We start from the raw sequence: 19,935 nt of genomic DNA, 5'->3' as shown, positions 1-19,935 counted from the left end.
CTCTGACTGCAAATCCAGCGGAGGTTCACTTCTCAGCCATGTAGTCTTGCTGATCCCAGCAAGGGCCAGTCCAATCAGCGGCGATGTCATATTGTTTGGGCTGGGATCATTCCTGAACCGTGAAACAGTTAAGAAATATCCTGCCCCACTGGCTGCCAGGCTCATAAAGGTGGACCCACGTGGACTTCCTCCTTGTTCCAAGACGCACCAGCTCATGCATTTGCTCACACCCAGAGGGAGAGACAACACAGGACTGCCACCTCCCATGCAAATCACCCCCAGGAGCGCAGCTGGACTCCTCCCGCTGCTCCTGGGCAATGCTCCTGGGCAGACCTTGTACAAGATGCCATCTCGGGCGCTGTGTATTTTTCCTCATTGTGGCTCTTTTGAGCGACGCTGTGGGCCTGGTGCTTTTGCTGGTGGGGATCTTCGCCACACTGAATTACTGGGACTTCTTGGTCTACACAGGGGCTCTGATCCTGGCCCTGAGCCTACTGTTCTGGCTTGCCTGGTATTCCTTCAATGTTGAGGTGCCTCTTGAGAAGCTGGACTTCTAGTGTGGCCACAGACAAGAGAGATGCAGGTGGCGTATGCAGCTAGGAACCTGGAGCCACCTGGACATGAAGCCCCCCTACACTGAATGCTCTGCTGGGACAAGGTGAGTGCACACAAGACCTGCCTAGCAAGGGGGTGAAGGAGGCTCAGACAGGCAGGAACAGGCCAGGACGGCATGGGCAGGTGGGTGGATGACTGAGCCTCAGCTGAGAATTCTGTATGTCTAGTCTCACGTTAATGTTGTGATGGGCAAGCCAGGACAACGTGGAATGGATGCTTTCTCTTTAGGGATCATTTTCTCTATGTTCCTCCTTCTAACAGGCCCTAATGATTCCACTTCACACACACACACACACACACACACACACACACACACACACACACACAAGACCTTTATCCCTTCAGTATAGAACATGGGAGAAAAGAGTCCGTCTTGACTCCCCATTGTACAGAGGGGTCAGGGGCTGGCTCTAGCTTGAAGAAAGTATGGAAAGTCCCCCAGCAGCTGCTATTGGCCTTGTGTGCCTGAGGGGGTGTGAGCTGGGCTGTGTGGGAGCAAGCAGAGCAGAACCATCCAGAATGGCCTTTCTCTCTCGCTTCCTTCCTGCACCTGACAGGTGGGACAGAGCCGGCTTCCCTTAGACTTGCCCCTTTCCTGCTTCTCACAAAGACTAATACATAAAACAAACATACGTGCGTAGACCAGCCTCAGAGGTCCTGAAGTCTAAAAACTGGCTTTGAGCTTTCAATGGCCAAGTCGTATGTCGCAGCTAGGCAAGGGACTCAGTTGACTGCATGGAACAGCATATGAGCTACCTGTAAGATTTGGGCACAGGAGTGAAACCAGAAAACAACACTGGGCTGGACATTACAACCCAGAGTCAGATGGAGTCCTATTCCCAGGGGACTGACATGGGAGCCCTGGTCAGTTTGCTCTTACACCCTCCTCCGCAGGTGGGTGCAGCTTGACACTCCCTTTTGATTAGGAGGTAAGGGAGCAAAGGTCATTGCTAAGATGGAGGAAGGAAATAATGATTCTCTCTTTTATTGGAGTCTACATTTGGCCCCAGAGCTGTGAGAATAGAGCAGAGTATTGAGTCAAAGGTAAATGAGAAGAGAAGGGAGACATCAGAACCCCCCAGGATCCACACCAGTAGATGAGAAAAGAGATACAGAATCCCCAGAATCCATATCGGTAGATGAGAAGAGAAAGGAGACATCAGAACCTCCAGGATCCATATTGGTAGGTGAGAAGAGAAGGGAGACATCAGAACCCCCCAGGATCCACATCGGGGTTCCACATCCCTTAACTGGGTGACTTTGAGTAGAGGCTCAGGTAGAGCCTCTGCATTTTTAACCTTAGAAATGAGGATACTATTCTCTGCTCTCACTACATAGGCCAGAAAGTGGTAAGGCAGAAGTGGCTTTTTGCAAATGACTGGGTTCACATGAGTGTTAAATGTTGTTGTTAACCATTCAAGCCCACCTGGAATCCAAACCTGGAATTTGTGATTGTCCCTCAGAGTTGGCCATGCTAAGAATCAGTTCGTGATTTCTATCATGAAGCTGTAGAGCAAGGAAGGTTCCAGTTTGCCTGCTGTACCATGGGAATGAGTCAGGCAAGGAGATAAGGTAAGAGAGATGCTGTAAAGATCAGGGAGTTCACTGTCAGGTGAGAGGGACAGGCATTGGCCACACAAACTAGCAACAGTACAGTAACAAAGTGAGCTGAGGACTAGGAAGGACGGGGGCATCCAACAGAAACTAACCTGGAAAGGGGAGCCACAGGCTTCCTGGGGGTGGTAGCAGGCTGAGCACCCAGGAAAGGGGAGTTTAATTAGGAGAGGGAATAAATTTGGCACAGTTCAAAAAGGAGCAAGAAGGCAGAAGGATGAAGAGTAAGGGCTGAGGAGGCAAAGGCTCAGTCTGGCCCAGACTCCAAGGGCCTTCTTAAGCATGTTGGTCATGCCTCTAATCGAAGTAAGGTAGCAGTGGATTTGTATGAGCAGGGGTTTGTCTTGATTCAACTGAATCTACCTCCAAAAGGTTATCCTAGCCGCAACACACAGAGTGATAAGAATTTGTGTCAGAGTTTTGACATGTCCAGCACTGGGTTCCTTGTCCTGTGTCCAACAGAAGTGTAATAATCCCAGACCAGAGAGATGACTTAGTGGGAAAAGGCACCTGTTGCTAAGTCTGATGATCTGAGATCAACCACAGAGACTCAACGACTTGAAGGGAAATACTGACCCTTGTAAGTTGTCCTCTGACTTCTACATCAGCACCAACGCATGTTTTCACACTTGCTAACGCACACACACACACACACACACACACACACACACACTAAATAATATAGTTTCAAATTTATTTTTAGCTAATTCATTAATTTTTATCTTAAGTGCATTTATGTCTGTGTAAGGATGTCAGATCTTGGAGTTACAGACAGCTGTTCGCTTCATGCGGGTGTTGGGAATTGAACCCAGGTCCTCTGGAAGAGCAGTCAGGGTTCTTAATCACTGAGCCATCTCTCCAGCCCCTCAAATTTACTTTAAAAAATGTAGTTCAATAGCCAAGACAGGGCTGAAGTTCTACACCATTTGCCTTGAGTCCTGTATTGTTTCTTCCTATCTGTGTGACCTAGGGAAAGTTACCTCCCTTCCGCAAACCTGTCTCCAAGTCTGTAGAGTAGAGACAGGAGATAGAATCATCAGGAATGATCTCGACCTCGAAGGGTGTTGCTGGTAGTGGTTAAACAAGGCAAAGGGCAGGCAATCAGCCAAGCCTCTGTCATCGTGCTGATGGCTGGCACAGGGCAGTGGACAGTAGGGGAACCTTCCTTTCCAGTAGACACTCCTGAAAGATTAGGACCAATCCTGCCTCTGTGATGCTGGGGCAGGAACCAGGGCCTCAGGCATGTTAGGCAAAAAAGCAGCATCCCCAGTGTTAGCATTCCGGCATCTGTACTGGCCTGCCCTTGGATGCATCCTGCCCTGACAGGATATGTCCTCAGCTGTAGCCACTAAGAGCACCTCCTGCTCACATTCACTACGCTCCCTTTTGAAAGAGCCCTGCCCACCTCCCATCTCCCTCATTCTGTCTCTCCCCTTCTCTCTCTGCCTCTTTCGGCTCTTCTGCTGCTCCTGTCCCCAGAGACCGGTCCCCACCCCGCTCCCCTTCCCTCTTTTTACGTTCCCTTTCCCCTGATAAAAACCCCTCCACGTGAACTCTGTCTCATGGCGTCTTTCTCTCACACACCGCTTTTTTTTTTTTAATTACAAGACCCAGCGTGATCAATTCTTAAGGTGTTAAGAGGGTGTTTCGTTTTTCCTACTTTTGTTTTGTTGTGGGTGGCAATGGGAGCGGATGCCGGCAGGTTTTGACTCAGGCTCATCTAGATTTTCAGATTTGGGGCTACCCAGTGGCTTCTCCATGGAGCAGAAGTCATTCCAAGAGCACTTTCACATTCCCATTCTTCAAAGTCTGTATATAAGGAGGCCTTCAAAGCCACCGGGTCACCATTGACCTTTCTCTCCATCCCTGCAATAGAGTGGTCCCCACTAAGAGCATAGCCTTTCTGCCCCAGAAGCTGCTCGCTTACTGTGGGGCTATGTGCACTTCTATGACCTTGGACAAGTCATTGCCCTTCCCTTTGCAATGAATCTTTGATCAAGTAGCATAAGTCAAAGATCCCCAGAGGGAGCAGGAGTGTGAGGCAGAGTGAGAGAACAGGAACCCAGTGCCAGTCCACACGGTCTACTCATCCAGGATGCTGGTTCTTCAGTAGCTTTACCACCGAACTTGCATAGAAGTAGTGTGTTCCAGCCGGGCGATAGTGACGCACACCTTTAAGCCCAGCACTCGGGAGGCAGAGGCAAGTGGATCTCTGTGAGTTCTAGACCAACCTGGTCTAAAAGAGCTAGTTCCAGGACAGTCTCCAAAGCTTCACAGAAACACTGTCTCAAAAAACAAACAAAAACAAAAACACCAATAAGTAGTGTTTTCCTTGGACATTTCCTCTGGTGCCCAACACTATCTCTCCAAGATCATTGCTGTCAATTCCCTTGCATTCTGCAACCTTTGGCCTCAGTATAATCACCAACTTTATTTATGATTTATGGAAGTTGTAACTGGTTTAGCCAGTTCTCAGCTTTCAGAGTGGGGTCAGGGGGAAAGAAACAGATTCCTGAGTTCAGAGGCCAATGCCACATCCCCTCCCACATCTTTGGGAGGCTGGTGAGATGAAGTTGATAGGACCTGATCCACCCTGCCCCGGGGCTAAAAAATTACATTCCTGGTCTGCTGCAGGGCAGAGTCACGGCCTGGCTGCTCTGCCAGCCCTTAGCCTGCAGTGTGCCTCTCTTCTCCAGGGGCAGCGGGTGGTTGGTGCTAAACTTCAAAGGCTGCCCAGAAAGTTTCAAAATGACTGGAATGACTGGCTTGTTTTTATAGCCCAGCTGTGTACAAAGTGAGACCTCCTTGCTTTGATTTTTATCTCTTGGCCACTGTGTTTCCAGGTTGTTTGCTCTCTGTTTATTTATTTATTTTTTCTTATTTTTTCTTTTTTATTTCTTGGGCACATCCTATAAAGATAAGTCCCCAGGAAAAGTCAGGTGAAGACTCTTGTCTATTTGCAAATAGGATCTAAGATAATTCCCACCTCAAATACACACATACACACACACACACACACTCCCTTGCCTTTTCATTCACTTCCAACACATATCCTACCATCTAGCAATACACTACACATACATGCTCCCAGATCGCCTCCTTCACCATATTGACACATGAATATACTACACACATATAGATACATCCCTTCCTCATTGCACACAAATATCCTATGGCTTCCATCACACTTACTCACATCCATCTTGGAACTATCACCCACACTTGCTACTCGGCCATCAAGGCTCAAAGATATACAATGCTCAAGGCCCTGAGCCCTGGAAAGTGAAACCTGTTCCTCTGCATTTGCAGTCTCAAGCAGATACTTTCTCTCCTCTGCCCAAGCTGCTGCTATGCCGGCTCAAAGGTTAGCTGTGTAAAAGGGCACCCACAATTGCTCAGCAAGCCCATGCCTGGAACAGACATGGTACTGGGACTGTGTGAACAGCCAAGCACCTCTTAAGTCTCCCCAGGGATTTCTAATCTGAGGGGAGAGATATTGCAAGTGCACACTGCTTCCCAGAAGTACCCAGGAAAGTGCAGTCTGGGAGATAAGCCCAGCTTTGTGCAGGCTCTGAAAGCTGGAGTGAGCGCAGAGCCCCTAACTGAAAACAAGGGTCATGCATCCAACCACAGGGAGATTCAGATGTCTGCCCTGGCCCTGAGAAACAGATACAAATTTGGCAGTTAGAGATGGCATAGGCAAGATTAGCCTGGAAGGAGAGAGACTTAGAGACTAAAAAAATTAGGGATCTCTGAGTAGGTTAAATAGATGTTTTGGACTTAGGGGTCTTCCATGTCGTCCATCCAGGACTCTTAACACTTAGTGGGGCTTCTGATGCTTAATGTGGGTGGGGATGTTGTCATTAGAGACTGGAGAATGGCCATTTCCCCCATTCTTTGGGAAGAGTAACTCAGCAGCGTGAATGCAATGAGTTAGAAGGTGGGGGGAACACCCCCCAAGTGCAAGTGTTAAGTAAGAACAGTTTGGAGAGAAACGATGACTCTGGGAAGGGAGTTGGAGGAGATGGGGACATCCTAACAGAAGGGACGGTCTTGCTCTGCTGCAGAGGAATGCTATAGCAAAGGCTCAGAAAGTATCACCATTCCTGTGACAAGAGAGGTCAGGAGAAGCCATGTTTGACAAAAATGATGCATTTTTCTCTCAAACATAGAGAGTTTGAGCAAATGGAGTATATGAGCAAAACTGCTCAACTGGGGTTGAGTATGTGTATTGCTTAGCTCAGAAAAGAGATCCGACATGGAGCTGGAGGCAGGATTGAAGGTATGACTATTGATGAAATTGTAAAGGGAGGAGAGGCTTGGGGGAAAGGAATACTACAGACTCTGGGGGAGAATGGGCGTGTGTAAGGAACACTAAGACTCCAGGCCAGGCTCCAAAGAACTGCAGTTATGCTTTGAGAAAAGTATCATGGATCTCCTCCTCTTCTTCCTCCTCCTCCTCATTACTATCACCGTCATCATCATCATCATCACTATCATTATCATCATCATGGTCACCACTGGTCCCCTTCACAGATAAAGATGACAAGGTGCATAGTGACTAACCTTCTTGAGCAATTCAATAGAGCTAAACTATGAAACCCTGTGCATCTGCATTAGTTCATACTCTTTCTACATGACTGGGCATCAGCAGATATAGCCTCTGGCCAAATCTGGCCTGCCTCTTACTTTTGTAAGTAAAGCTTCATTGGCTCTTAGCTAGTTCTTTGACTTCTGGTATTACCCCTGGCTGCTTTATGGAGTAGTAGAAGGGTTGAATAGTTTAAACAGAGACTAGATAGCCTAAAAAGTCTAAACTATTGACTACCTGGCTATAAGCAGAGGCTGCTTATTTGTTTCTGGTTGCCCAGATCTGAAATAATCACACAGAAACTGTTTTAATTAAGACATTGCTGGGTCAATAACTTAGGCATATTACTAGCTAGCTCTTATATCTTAAATTAACCCATCTCTATTAACCTGTGCATCACCATGAGGTCCTGGCCTACCAGCAAGATTCCAGCAGGCTCCTGTGAGTGTCTTTCTCCTTGGTAGTTATATAACATCTCCCTGACTCTGCCTTCTTTCCTCTTTTATCTGCTTAGAATTCCCACCTTGCCCTGTTCTATGCTGCAATAGGCCCAAAGTAGCTTCTTTATCAACCAATGGTATTTACAGCATACAGAGGAGAATCCCACATCACCTGGCCCTTTGTAAAAAGTATGCCAAGTGTCTAGCCAAGTCACTGATGCTTCCCATGTGAGGCAAGGTCAGAGCTATGGGCCATGCCTGCACTTAGAGGATGGGATGGAAAATGCTGCTTGGGTAGCCCAAGTGAAGTTCCCAGTAATAATTAGGGAGCGTCACGATGAAGGTGGCAAGGAGGACAAAGAAAGACCTGATAGCCAGCACCGGGGACTGGCCATGGTACGTTTCAGAGCTACTGAGAATGTTGAAGCCTCAGGAAAGGTGACGAGTCTCAGCAATGAGCCTTTATCAGTAAACAGCTGGGAAAGACCCGATGAGTGCTCCTTCTGCAGTGATTGTTGAAACGCCCAAGGCCTGGGTACAGAGCGGTCATCCAAGTGTTTGGTGATGGGATTGAAGAGGCAGGACAATGGCCTGGTGGAGTAGGATTCCCTTAGAGGAGATGGATATAGGAAACTGAATGAGACGGTGAGCAGAGGACAGGAAAGGGAGTGGAGAGGACTACGCCAAGATGGACCTCTGGAAATGCGGGAGGGAGTAGAATCAAAAGCCCAAGACATAGCGTTAGCTTTGTCTTGAAGGAGTTAATATTTGATAAGTATCTTTTATGTAAGCAGCTAAATCAATCACTTATTTTCATTGCTTCCAAGTCAGAATAAAGGACTCAAACCTCCATTTGGTAGGTGGAAAAATTCCAGGTCTCTGATTTGTTTTCAGTAGCCCAAGAAAATTTGGTGGGTGTTGAGAGACCTCAGCACTGGGACTTAGACCCAAGTGTGGCTGTTGAATCTCGTCTATTTTTGTCCAGCACAGGTCTGTCTAGCACAGGCCTGTCTAGCACAGAAGAAGTAAATTAAGATGTGCTCTCTTTGCAGTGCATCCGCTGATAGTATCCAAGAGCAACCCAGATGCTGCCATGATGAAGCGTTCACATCACCCACAAGGACAGCCACAAATGACTGTGACTACCAGGGCCCTAGCTGGAGCCCAAGCATCCTGCACCAACCCACAGAGGCTGCTGTCACCATTTCAGAAATTTGTGAGGGACTGAGAAACCATGAAGCTCCACCCATGGGGCTTGTATAGGAACCATTCTGCTACAGACTTTGATAGCAAGAAAGCCTCTGGTCAAAGTTCTTTCAAAGAACTGCCCATTGGAATCAAGCACAGACACCCGGCTGAGGTCACCCTTGAACACTCATTATGTAAGACTGCTTCCATGTATATCCCTTTGATGGTCACTGGACTCTGAGCCCCTGGCTCCCCTTCATCCCATGACTCAGGGGACACACGGAAGCAGAGTCCAACATGGATACTGAATCATGAATGCACAGCTAAAGTGCATGCCGGGGACTCTCCGTCCTGATGAACATGTTGGCACCGCTCACACAGGCCCGCTTAGGGGAGGAAAGAGCCAGATCATGGGGCTGCTCACATTGAGCTTCAGGTCTACTGAAACCTTCAGGCATTTTATTTTGACAAGTGCTCTGGGCTTCTTCTGTGATGTCTGTGTGTTGTTCATGACTTCAAGGACAAGACTGTATTTCTAGCCTAAATTACATGTAATCCAATACAGCCTGACTCCAGTATCTCCTGAAGACCACTATTCCTGGGCCAAATGGAGAGAAGTGCTCTGTTTGGCAACCCGGGCTGACCTGCTCACTAATTTATGTTTCCCATGGTCTGATTTTGCACTTTGTATTTATATTATGCCCTAAATGTACATGTTTCCTTGAAATTGTCCCATATCGTTTATGGTATGGGTCAGTTGCCTAAATAAAGACATGGATACATGGGTATGTTGTTATGTGACATGCTGTTGATTCCGAGTCTGCATGACGGCCAACCAGTCCCGTCCCCTCAGCTTTAGAGCACTGCCTTCCTATGTATTTACCTCAGAAGTCTACTTTGAGCGCAATGCTCACTGAAGGGAACGCACAGAGCACAGGGTTTAGCCCCGCCCTGTGGATTCTTCTGGCATCTCTGGGCTCAGCTAGCAGCTTGGCTTCTCAGTTCAAGGAATGGACTCAGAAACATGAACAGATGTGATGAAAGAACACCCCAGTAAAAGAAAGATTGTCCTTCTATCCAGAACCTTCCTTGACCTCCTTCATCCGTGACCCTATCAATTGTCTCAGTTGGGAATTTGTGTGGGGGAGCTGACCTCATAGCCGGAAGGGACCAGCTCTTACTTGAGGTCCTGCCGTCATCACAGTAAGGGATACGGCCAGTAATCAACGTCCTTAGGAAGACACCATGCTGGAATCCTCGCAACTTGTCTTCCTGCGGCCGGCACTGTTGGGCGTTTTGTTTGTTGTTGTTCCTGCTGCTGCTGCTGCTGTTATTTAATTCCAGAAATGGGGCCAGTCTCTGTTTCTTTGACTAGATACCAAATGCAGTCTCTGGCTCTCGCTCAGCAACAGCCTCCTCTGCACTCACAGGGGAAAAACTAGGCTCACACTCAGCCCAGAGCATATGTTCGCACCAAAGAAAGACAGAGCTGAGATTCCCACCTCACACAAAGCCCGCACTGCAGGGTCCCGGATGCTATTTGCACTCTTTTGTCGACCCCCCCCCACCTTGTTCCTGGTCTGAGAATGGCAAGATGAAGGGTGTTGGGTGCATACACACATCCTGGATCTACTTAGAAGACATTAACTTGAATCATCTTCCCAGTAAGCAGATGCTTTTACAGGATGGAGCATCTGACCATGGACTTGGACAGCAAGTGTCCAGCAATCTGTGATAAGGTTATCCCTTGAGCCCTTCAAAGACTATCATAGAAGGAAATGTTGACTCACAGAGAATGAGATCCTGGAAATGAGAGAAACGGGTGGGGAAACGCGCCCACAGGACTTATGGAAACTGGGGAAAATTCCTCTGCAGCAAAGCTCAGTCCACAGCTGCACATCTGCAGGGACAAAGCTCAGAGACTCCTGAAGGTACAAACGCTCAGGCACAAAGGCTAAAGAAGACTGTGGAGCCACGCTCCCTCAACTGTCGGGAATCTTCTTGAATGCAGCTTCAAATTCAGTGAGTGTAGAGAGTGTCTAAGACTCTGGCTTCCTAGTAAAACTTCGGGTGCCTCCTCTTGCCATTAGTGCCCATGACACACGGAAGAGCAAAGATCCCCAAGACCCTAGTCATCTTGGAGAGAGCGAAACCCACATGTGAGGCAGTTCTCCCAAGTTCAAGCTGTTGAAAGTGGCAGATCTAGGTTTGCAGACTAGGTCTCTATACCATCAGTTAAGTACTCTCTTCCCTCAGGGAGTGGCTGGCTGGTTTCTTTCCAGTCACACAGAACCTCAGGCAGAAACAAGCAAGCAAACAGCTCAGGCCAGGGGAACTGAGGCAGATTCATGCTGCAGGCGAGTCACACCTCAGGCATCAACCTGGCTGTGCTTTGCCCCAGGGAATGAGTAGGACGCCGCACGGTTCTGTGTCACCCCAGATGCCAGAATGCTGAATGCATAGGTGCTCATCCTGTGGCCAGGGCTTGAAGAGAGAGGAGGAGACAGCAGTGGGGTGGGGTGGGCAGGGGTTAAGCCACGTTAGGTCTGATCTGCCTCCATCTTGGCTCTTCTCATCACTGCTCACACTACAGTAGGTTCCTAGGGAGGGCAGCTGGGTTTTTCCACAAACCTAAAATCAGTAGCCCCTGCCTCTTGAGACTTGGTGGGTGTTCGTCTTCACAGAGCCCACAAAGCCTGGGGGAGATGGACATTCTAGAGGGAAAGATGGTTCACTCCCAACCAGTTACCTCCAAGTGCCCTAGATTCAACTCATTTCTCAGTGAAATTACATAGGAGGGAATAGGGAAGCTCCCTGTGGCTAGTGTGCAAGATAACTCTGCTACGGTTGAGGTGGGTTCAGAAATGTTACCTGCACAAAAGGCCAAAGAGCCCGGCAATAGAGTTGGAAAGACAAGTACGAGCGTTTAGGGAAACAGACGTTTTCTAAGCTTGCTCTGCTTCCTCCCGCATCAAGGATCCGTGTTTATTCTTTGAGGACACTACTGGGTCCTCATCCAGCACACACTTGGGTTGTATCGGTTCAGGAGACATAGTGATCGTCTGGCAGAGAAACGAAGCAGTAAGTGCCAACTAGCAGATAGCTGAATCTGTTCATGTGCTGCAGAGTCTGCTCCAAGACTCCCACAACTTTCCTGGCAGGATAGGGACACCAGGATAGAGGCCAGCCAGAAAAACAAGGGTGATAGCCAAACTGCCTTTGTCGGAGACACCGGGATAGGAAGCTCAGAATCCCAGTATCTGGCTATGGGTCTAAGATGTCCAAGTTTGCTCTGTGAGAAAGCTCTCTAGGCATATACGAGCGCTGAATAAATGGATTCCCGTGGTGGTACCTGTCTGCTGCGGGATATATTTATCACACACTGACGCTCCCAAGGCTGCCCAATATAGTTATATCTTGAATCGGGGATAGAACCGGTGACTGGCCGCCTGGAATTGGCCATAGAGAAGGCAGCAATGAGGTTAGAGAAGACACACAGGAAGGAAAGGGTGAGGACTGGAGTTTGAGCTTCTTCTTGGTTCTGGGACGAGGGAGGAGGTGTGTCTTTTAAGGTGTCTCTGGCCAAAAAGCAAGGTCAGCTAGTTGCTACTCAGCCTCTCTGAGCTAGCAGGTTTTTACCCCAACCTTTGACTCCTGTGTCTTATTGATAAATAGAATGATAGAGACTTAACTTAAACCTACATATGGTGGCCGTGGCAGAGCTGAGAACCGTGGGACTGAAAGCTCCACCAGGTCACGGCCTGAGTGGCTGACGGGGCACTAACTGAGAGACTGTGGGGGTCATAGGTTATAATTAAAATATTAGTAGATTCAGGTGCAGCTGCTGAGCCTCCAGAAAGACATCACCTGACTCTGGCTTTACAGCCCTAAACTCTTGTATTTGTATTCACTTTAATTCAACCAGTAGTAATAGCTGGCCACAGCCCACCCAGGGTCCAGACACTGGAAGTTTCTTCAGCATTTGAAGTTGATAACTTCTAGGGGTAAGGAGGATCCATTCTGTCCCTGCCCCTGCTGTTCATCGTGGCCTACAGCATGCTGTCCCCAAACTCCCTAAATCAGCAAAGAAAAATAAGTAGATATAGCCAGCACGTTGTTCCCACGTTCACAGCTTAAGTACTGCATCTGATCTGCTTTCCTTCCTAGCTCTTTTCCCAAACCAATTGCTTCAGCACTAGCCCAGTCCTCAGAAACCTTTTTCTTCTTTACTCTTCTTCCCTTGTTCCTAAGACCCTGGCCTAATCCATAGTGAGGAGCCCCAGACAATATCCACTAGGGCATACCCCCACATACAGTATTGGCTCTGATGGCCTCCCACTCCTGAGCCCATCTTAGCCACAAGTCCTCCTCTTCCATCAGCCCCCAACCCTACTGCTGTCTTTCCCTGAGGACACACACAACTTCCTGGCCGAAGGCACTTGGAGGCTTGACTCTTGCCCTGCTCGGAGCCTGTCATCTGAGGAAGACTCCAAGGCCACAATCCTCAGCTCTTGGCCTCTGAAGCTACCTAGGAATACTTAAGTAGTTCCTCTCAAAGTATAGTCAGAGGACCTGCAGCAGCTGCCTCACCTGGGATCTTGATAAAAATGCAAAATTTCTAATTCCATAGGGTGCCCAACTCTCTATCCCTCTAGGGGCTTTCCTGGCTCCAGTGTTGAAAGTTATGTGTCTTAGGAACCCTTGGTCCTAAACAAATCAATGTGGTCAGTCCCCTGCCCCTGTCCCATAGCTATTGAATGACCGGCTCTGGAAGTAGGGTCCCGTGATAAGCGGACAATACATCCTCCAGTGGACTCAGGTCAGGTGGATTCAAGTCCTGGAATAGAATGGCCCAGGTAGGAATGAAGATATTCTACATACAAATGTGCTTCTCTCTTTGGCTGTCAGCCAATTAAGACAATTGACCCGCAAGGAAGTGGAATTCCCCAGGAACCTCCTGCTGGGAGAAGGAAAAGGCTGAAGGCTGGCTGAGGGACATTTACAGTTTGGCAGACTTTTGGCAGAAGAGACTGGAGTTGAAAAAGTGGTGATGGGGAGGACCATACGTCAATGGAGATTGGTTAGTTATACACACATCCGGCCTTTTGTGTCAATATAAAACTCATGTTAGGACCTGAAAAATGAACTCGATGAGTCGTGGGAGATGTTACTAGACCTCTTTGCTCTTCCCTATGCAGTCACATTGAATATATCTTCTTTTCTGGGCTTTTCCCTAGTAAGTGTCTTTATCTAGACCATCAAGTACAGGTGGGTGAACATGGTTTATTAGGGCTGCCAGATCCCAGACTCTGACCCTAGCTCTGGGAATGAGAACTTCTGTCCTGATTGGTTTGGGGTGTGGAATTTAACATTTGCCCAAGAGCTGACCTGTGTATGACTGTATGCCCTCTCCACTCCCCTTGGGCACAGGAGCATAAACTTTGTCCTGCTCTCTGTCACATGGAGTCCAAGCCAGGATGATCTAACCCCTGGCAGCTCTTTCAGCCATGGGGAACCTCACATCCTGGCTAGCCCACACTGTCCCATGTCACGCACAACTGATCTCTCAGCCAGAGAGCAGGAGGTATGGATGACCGCTTCCTACTGTCTTCATGGAGAGATGCCTGGGCCTTTGGAAAAGAAGGGGAAAAGCCAGAGAAAGGGAGTCGAGCCATTGAGGGGTGAGACGCTTCAGGGGAAGATGCCAAGAAGAATGGGTGGTGAATGGGAACAAAAAAAAAAATCGTGGGTGAGAGAAACTGAGAGAGAAGTGAATAGAGATGAACAGAACGAGGCATTGTTAGGGCTTCCCCATTTGTTCAGGAGGGCGTGAGCTATCTTTTATTGTTACCTAATGACTCCTTGAGTCTGTAGAGATGGGGACAAAAAGATCTAGCACCTCCTCTGTCCCCATCACTCCCATCCTACCACACACACAATGCCAGGCAACTCAGTGCGCTGTCGTCCCCCTTCTGGAAAAAGTTCCGAGAAGGAGAGCATCCTTCCGGTGCTGTGTGAGTTTCCAACCTAGTCATCATCACATCAAAATCCTCCTTTAGTCTTCCTCCCCCATCCTTCTTGTCTGGAAATATGTTGTCTGCCAAAGAGACAGTAATCATTATGGAATAATTAATCCATCTCCCCATGATTTATTAATCAAACCCATCCATAACCGGGTATGCAAAAAGTGAAAAACAGACGTATGAGGATTTCCATTAGCATTTTTGAAACATTTAAAGTAATGCATTATAACCCCATAAATCCCTTGGGCTGTGTGAAGAACAAATGAAACCAGAGATTTCAGCCCTCGGCTGCCTGTGTGGAGAAGGGCGGTGTGAAAAAAATCAGAGACTAAATGCTTCTTAGCTCTTCTTACCACTCGCCGCTCTCCCCATCACCACCACTAGTGTGCTCAGGACTTTGACCCCTTCCCCAAACCCCACATTCCCTTCCATTTCAACTCATAAGCAAGGCCAGCATTAGCTTGGCATCTGTGAAGTTTGTACTGGAGGCTCTGCTGCTCTGCTTAGCCTTCCCAAAGGGACCCCGTACAAACATTACCTCCAGTTCTTGCAAAGTCCTTCCTTTGTCTTCGTCATTCAGACTTGCTGAGGATGAAAGTTATGTGGTTATCTGGCTCAGAACTAGTCCCCAGAGTCCCTCCCCACCACGGCAATCTCAAGGCCCGGCTGCTCTGCCACAGTGCCGAGCAAGTCTCTAGAGACTGATGTACCCACTTCCTCCTGCAAAGCCTTGCCCAGCAAAGTGTAGCTAGGGGAAAGATCCATCAGTGGGGACCAGAGTTTGCTCCTGCTTGGTGCTAGGTGACCCCACCTCTTCCTTCTCTCGCTTAATACACTTGTCAACCAGCACATCCTTTGGGTCTTACTGCATAGCACAGGCTTGCTCTGAAACCCACAATCCTCCTGCCTCAGCCTCTTAATGGCTGGTTTTACAGAAGTGTACCACACTCTTCTCGGTGACAGGAAAGAAGCGACCTTCGGGCACGGAGTTGAGAGAGACCAGCCTCCAAATACCAAGTCCAAAATCTTCTTTCGCTATTGCAAACCTGTATGAATGTCAACTTCCTATTACTTTCTCAGTTTTATTTAATATTCATACATGTATATAACATGCTTGGATCAAATTTCCCCTGCCCACTTTTCCCACCCTCCAATCCCTTCCTATCCCTCTTGCATGTTAACTTTCACTCTGTAATATTTTTGTGTGTGTTCAGTACTTCAAAACTATGTCCAAATTTTCAAGTAAAATTCTCATCATTTTGCCTGTGAGTTTCCTTTTCCCAGTTCAGTGACATGGGCCACTTGCACAGCTGAGAAGGAATGTCACCAAAGGCAACAATTGTCTGCCAGTCTCACGTGGGTGTCTGTCAGGTTGTCAGGTATGCCCAGCCATGTCTAATGCCCCTGGGGGGAAAAGAAAGAAGCGTTCCTCTTGTCCCAACTCCATGTTTCCCACGTGAGAATGAGACACAGGTGGCCTAAAACCCACTCTGCCTGGTCCCTGGCTTACTCCATTCTTCCTCGCTGGGTGAAAGCAAAGGTCCAGAGATGGATGAGGATCTCCTAGGCAACCAACCATGTTGGTAAAGTTGTATAGTCAGGAGTCTTGCCGTGCTGAGCACAAAGGGGTGTCAATGCCAGCTCTATGTTCTTCAGAGGATACAGGCATGGAAGCATGCTATGTGACATGGTTTAAGGACTTCAGCAAAGGTTACATATATGGCAGAGTTCAGAAAGACTGAGGTCAGTGGTTCTCAACAGTCCTAAAGCTGCAGAGACTTTACTATAGTCCCTCGTGTGTGGTGACCTTCAATCTTAAAATTATTTAGTTGCGACTCATGACTGTAATTTTGCTAATGTTATGAGCTGTAACGTAAATATCTGATATGCAACCCCTGTGTGGGTCATGACCCACAGGTTAAGTGGTGGTGGTGTGGGAGGTCCTTGTGTCTGTGTGTTGCTTTTCTTGGTTAATGAATAAAGAAACTGCCTTGACCTGTTGATAGGGCAGAACTTAGGTAGGTGGGGAAGACGGAAATGAATGCTGGGAGGAAGAAAAAGAAGGGCAGAGTCAGGGAGACCCTATGGAGCTACTGCCAGAGTCAGACATGCCAGAACCTTGCTGGTAGGTCATGACCTCGTGGTGATATACAGATTAATAGAAATAGGTTCAATTAAGATGTAAGAGTTAGTCAATAAGAAGCTAGAGCTAATGCACCAAGCAGTGATTTAATTAAAACAGTTTCTGTGTGGTTATTTCGGGGCTAAGCTAGCCAGGAGGCCAGGACAAACAAGCAGGCTCTCCTCCTACAGTTGAAAATCGCTGAAATGGGTGGAACTCTAAACATTCTCTTTTTCTCCCCTTTCCTTTCCTGATTATTGTATTTTAATTTAATATACAAATACGTAAAGCGAGGAATGGAGATTCACATAAGCCAGATGTATTATGGGAGTTAACTTCTGGTCCATGAACTATAACCACTCAAAACACATATTGGACTCCAAAGCCACTGGAAGGTATCAGCCACATTCAAGCAATTATGCTGGTGGTGCCAACAAGGCCTCCCCACAGGGGCAAGGGCTACAACCAAGACATTGAAGTTGACTTCTGAAATGAACCTCCTTTATCTTTGCTCTCATTTATCAGTGATATAAGTCAATGCCAGGGGTCAATTATACAGGTGTCCTTAGACCAGTGCCATAATGATGAACACCTAGAAATCACACTGTCCACACCCTTTCCTCGTGTATGGACAATCAGGAAGAATCAGGAAGAATCAATTCCTGATTGATTCCAATCAGGAAGAATCCTGATTAACTCCACACTTATCAGCCATCACAGCCATTCTGTATTAAATCAATAATGTCTAATTTTTTACTGTCCTTCATCCCAAATTCCTCCTGCTCTACTTAACACGGTGGGAGTTTTCATTGTCTTCATAACCACTGAAATGAGTTTGTTCAACCCTGTTGTTATACACAGAAAAAAAAAATGATACCCTGCTTTTTCACAAGCCCTGACGCTCACAAGTGAACACAGACTGAAAAGGGAATGAAAGGTGTATTGCTTGGAATGGGCAGCTCAGGCTTCAGGGCTCAAGCTGAGTGGCTGGAGGCTGTGTGCCCGCCGCGTACCTTCTCCAGGAACAGATTCTGCTCAGTATTATCAACAGTTTTGCACTAGGCAGGTTTTTAAGTGTGCTGTGCTGGGACAAACAAGGGGCTTTGGAACTAAAGGGCATAGCAAAGGAAGCAGATCATAAAGCCAGATTCCTGCCCAGCCCCTGGACACACTCACACTTATGTTTGAGTCCCTGAATGAAAACTAGCCATCAATCAGACCCATTACGGAAACTGTGATTCGGATTAAAGTTCAGGACTTGGCATGACGTCAAACACCACAGTATGGAAGTAATGCCCACAAAGTTGAAAGTTAGTGGCAGGCTTGAACCTCATGCGAAGGGGAAGATTGTTTCCTGTCTTTAACACACATACACATACACACACACACATACACACACACACACACACCCTCTCCCCCTTGCCCAGTAACCACCTAAAAGTCACAGTCAACCGAGGTAGAGAAAGTTTTGAACTAGAGGTCAAACCTGGGTTCCACCTTTAGCTTTGCAACTTGCTAGCCAAATGACTGTCCCTGCAGTCCCCTTTCCACTTCCATTTGTAAAACGGGCCCTTGGAGCTATCAGGAAAGATAACACAATGCAATAATAATCCATATCTATTAAGTTTTTATCCTGTGTCAGCACTGTCCATGCGTTATCTCTCTTCCCATAACCTTGAAAAGTTATGATAGATGATCCAGAGAAATGAAGGAACTTGTCCTGGACTGCAGTTAGTGACAAGGAGAAACAGGATGGAACCCAGCAATCTGATGCCAGAGCACTTTGAGATCCACAAAGCACACTTAGACACAGGTGAAAGGTGAAAGGGCATATTAAGTCAGCACATGCGCCGAGAGGCAGATCTCTGCCCATTTCCCAGGCTTCATATTGCTGGGCAGACCGTCTGCATTTTAATACGTCCCACCAAAGAATTCCAACTGCACCCAAATCAGAGAGTTTGAATTAGAGGGAACGCACAGGCACCCAGCTTCTGCCAGCATAAGGTGACAAGGACAGGATTTACCTTCTTGCACCAACAAAATACATGAAGCAATTATTATTAAAAAAAAAAAGAATAGGTGAAATCAAGATAACCAAATGTTGAATCTTTGATCCATGAATAGAGACAGACTCATGAGGAAAACCGAAATAAAATGATCAACATGAAGAATGAGAGAAGAGACACACCGAAGGACTTGCAAATGCTAAGAGGCTCCGAGATGAACGCTATGCATGAGTAAATGATGTCTCTGCTACTCACCTTGTGGCTGCAAAAAAAGTGTCCAAATAAAGCAATTTATTTTTAAATATTTGCTTGTTTTATTTTATGAGTTTCTCTGTGTATATGGATTTTAGGTACAGAGTGTGTGCGGTGTCCACAGAGGCCCAAAGAGGGCATCGGGTGCCCCTGGAGCTGGAGTTAGAGATGGTTGTGAGCTACCAGATGGGAGCTGGGTACTAATCCTGCGTCTTCTACAAGGGCAGCCAGCGCTCGTAAGCACTGAGTCATCTCTCCAGCCCCAACAAAAACGATTTCAAAAAGACAGCATCTGGAGCTGGAGAGGTGACTTAGCAGGTAAGAGCATCTCCTGCACTTGTGTGTGTGAGACACAACCACACATTCACTAAATTTTTAAAATCCTTTAGAAGAAAGAGGAAAAGAAGACATGGAGAGGAGGAAAGGGGAGCTTCTTTGGCATCGCTGAGATTGCCCAGCTACCCTCACAGAGATCTGAAAGTCAGAGCGTTGGTGGGCATTTGTAACCAGCAGGGAAAAAACTCTTCGTTTGATAGCTCTCAGTGGATCTGCCTAGCTAGCCACACTCAGCTGACAGCTGAGCTGGAATCTCTGCAGGCAGGCAGCAGACTCATGCCACAGGAATCTGGAAACTGATGTGCACCAGGGGCTGACAGCCACGAGTAAGGGGCAGCTCCTGAGTCTTCCTCTGTCTTTTTTTTTTTTTAGTTAAACAAACTGTTTTGATAAATCACAAACTGCACACAGGAAGACTTCCATGGCAAGAGCAATTACCACCATGCAAGAAGTACATATGTTCCTTCATGTACACTGTCTCTTAGGGAAACAAAGGCCAAGATAATGAGGTGACTCCTACGGGGTCCCATGGCTCCTACTTTGGATATCAAAGGAAGGCAATCAGAAAGACTCCATCTCTCAAAAACTCTCTTCCCTCAGCCTGCCCTCCATGTAATCAGATCCCCAGTCTCCCCCAGACACCCCATTCCCTCACAATTCTCCTGCATTGTACACATTTTCCCTGCTTTCCTAAGTGCCCCCATTTCTGCTAACGAGGATTCAAAATCAATTATAAAATGATAGTATT

At 47.4% G+C, this 19,935-nt stretch overlaps 1 protein-coding gene across 3 annotated transcripts; it reads left to right on the top strand.

The window, feature by feature from the left end:
* Nucleotides 1-158: 158 nt before the first annotated feature.
* Tmem238l (transmembrane protein 238 like) lies at nucleotides 159-18,901 on the top strand. Of its 3 annotated transcripts, XM_048448272.3 has the most exons (3): nucleotides 160-658; nucleotides 2,079-2,187; nucleotides 8,313-9,236. In XM_048448272.3, the coding sequence occupies exon 1, from the start codon at nucleotides 318-320 to the stop codon at nucleotides 555-557; it is 240 nt and encodes a 79-aa protein (XP_048304229.1). In that variant the 5' UTR covers nucleotides 160-317; the 3' UTR covers nucleotides 558-658; nucleotides 2,079-2,187; nucleotides 8,313-9,236. The 3 variants fall into 3 exon arrangements, with proteins under 3 accessions (XP_087766642.1, XP_048304229.1, XP_048304228.1); XM_087910516.1 differs by lacking the exons at nucleotides 2,079-2,187; nucleotides 8,313-9,236 and adding an exon at nucleotides 18,718-18,901 and having other exon boundaries at nucleotides 159-658; XM_048448271.3 differs by lacking the exon at nucleotides 2,079-2,187 and having other exon boundaries at nucleotides 165-658.
* The last annotated feature ends 1,034 nt before the right edge of the window (nucleotides 18,902-19,935 follow it).

Source organism: Myodes glareolus, chromosome 9 (genome assembly GCF_982192425.1).
Source record: "Myodes glareolus chromosome 9, mMyoGla1.1, whole genome shotgun sequence".
NCBI lineage: Eukaryota > Metazoa > Chordata > Mammalia > Rodentia > Cricetidae > Myodes > Myodes glareolus.
Note: the sequence above shows the minus strand (reverse complement) of the source record. Positions and strands in the feature narration are given on the sequence as shown.

Bases quoted from the DNA above. Each gene is read 5' to 3' on its own strand.
- Tmem238l (XM_087910516.1), top strand. From the start codon at position 318: ATGCTCCTGGGCAGACCTTGTACAAGATGCCATCTCGGGCGCTGTGTA.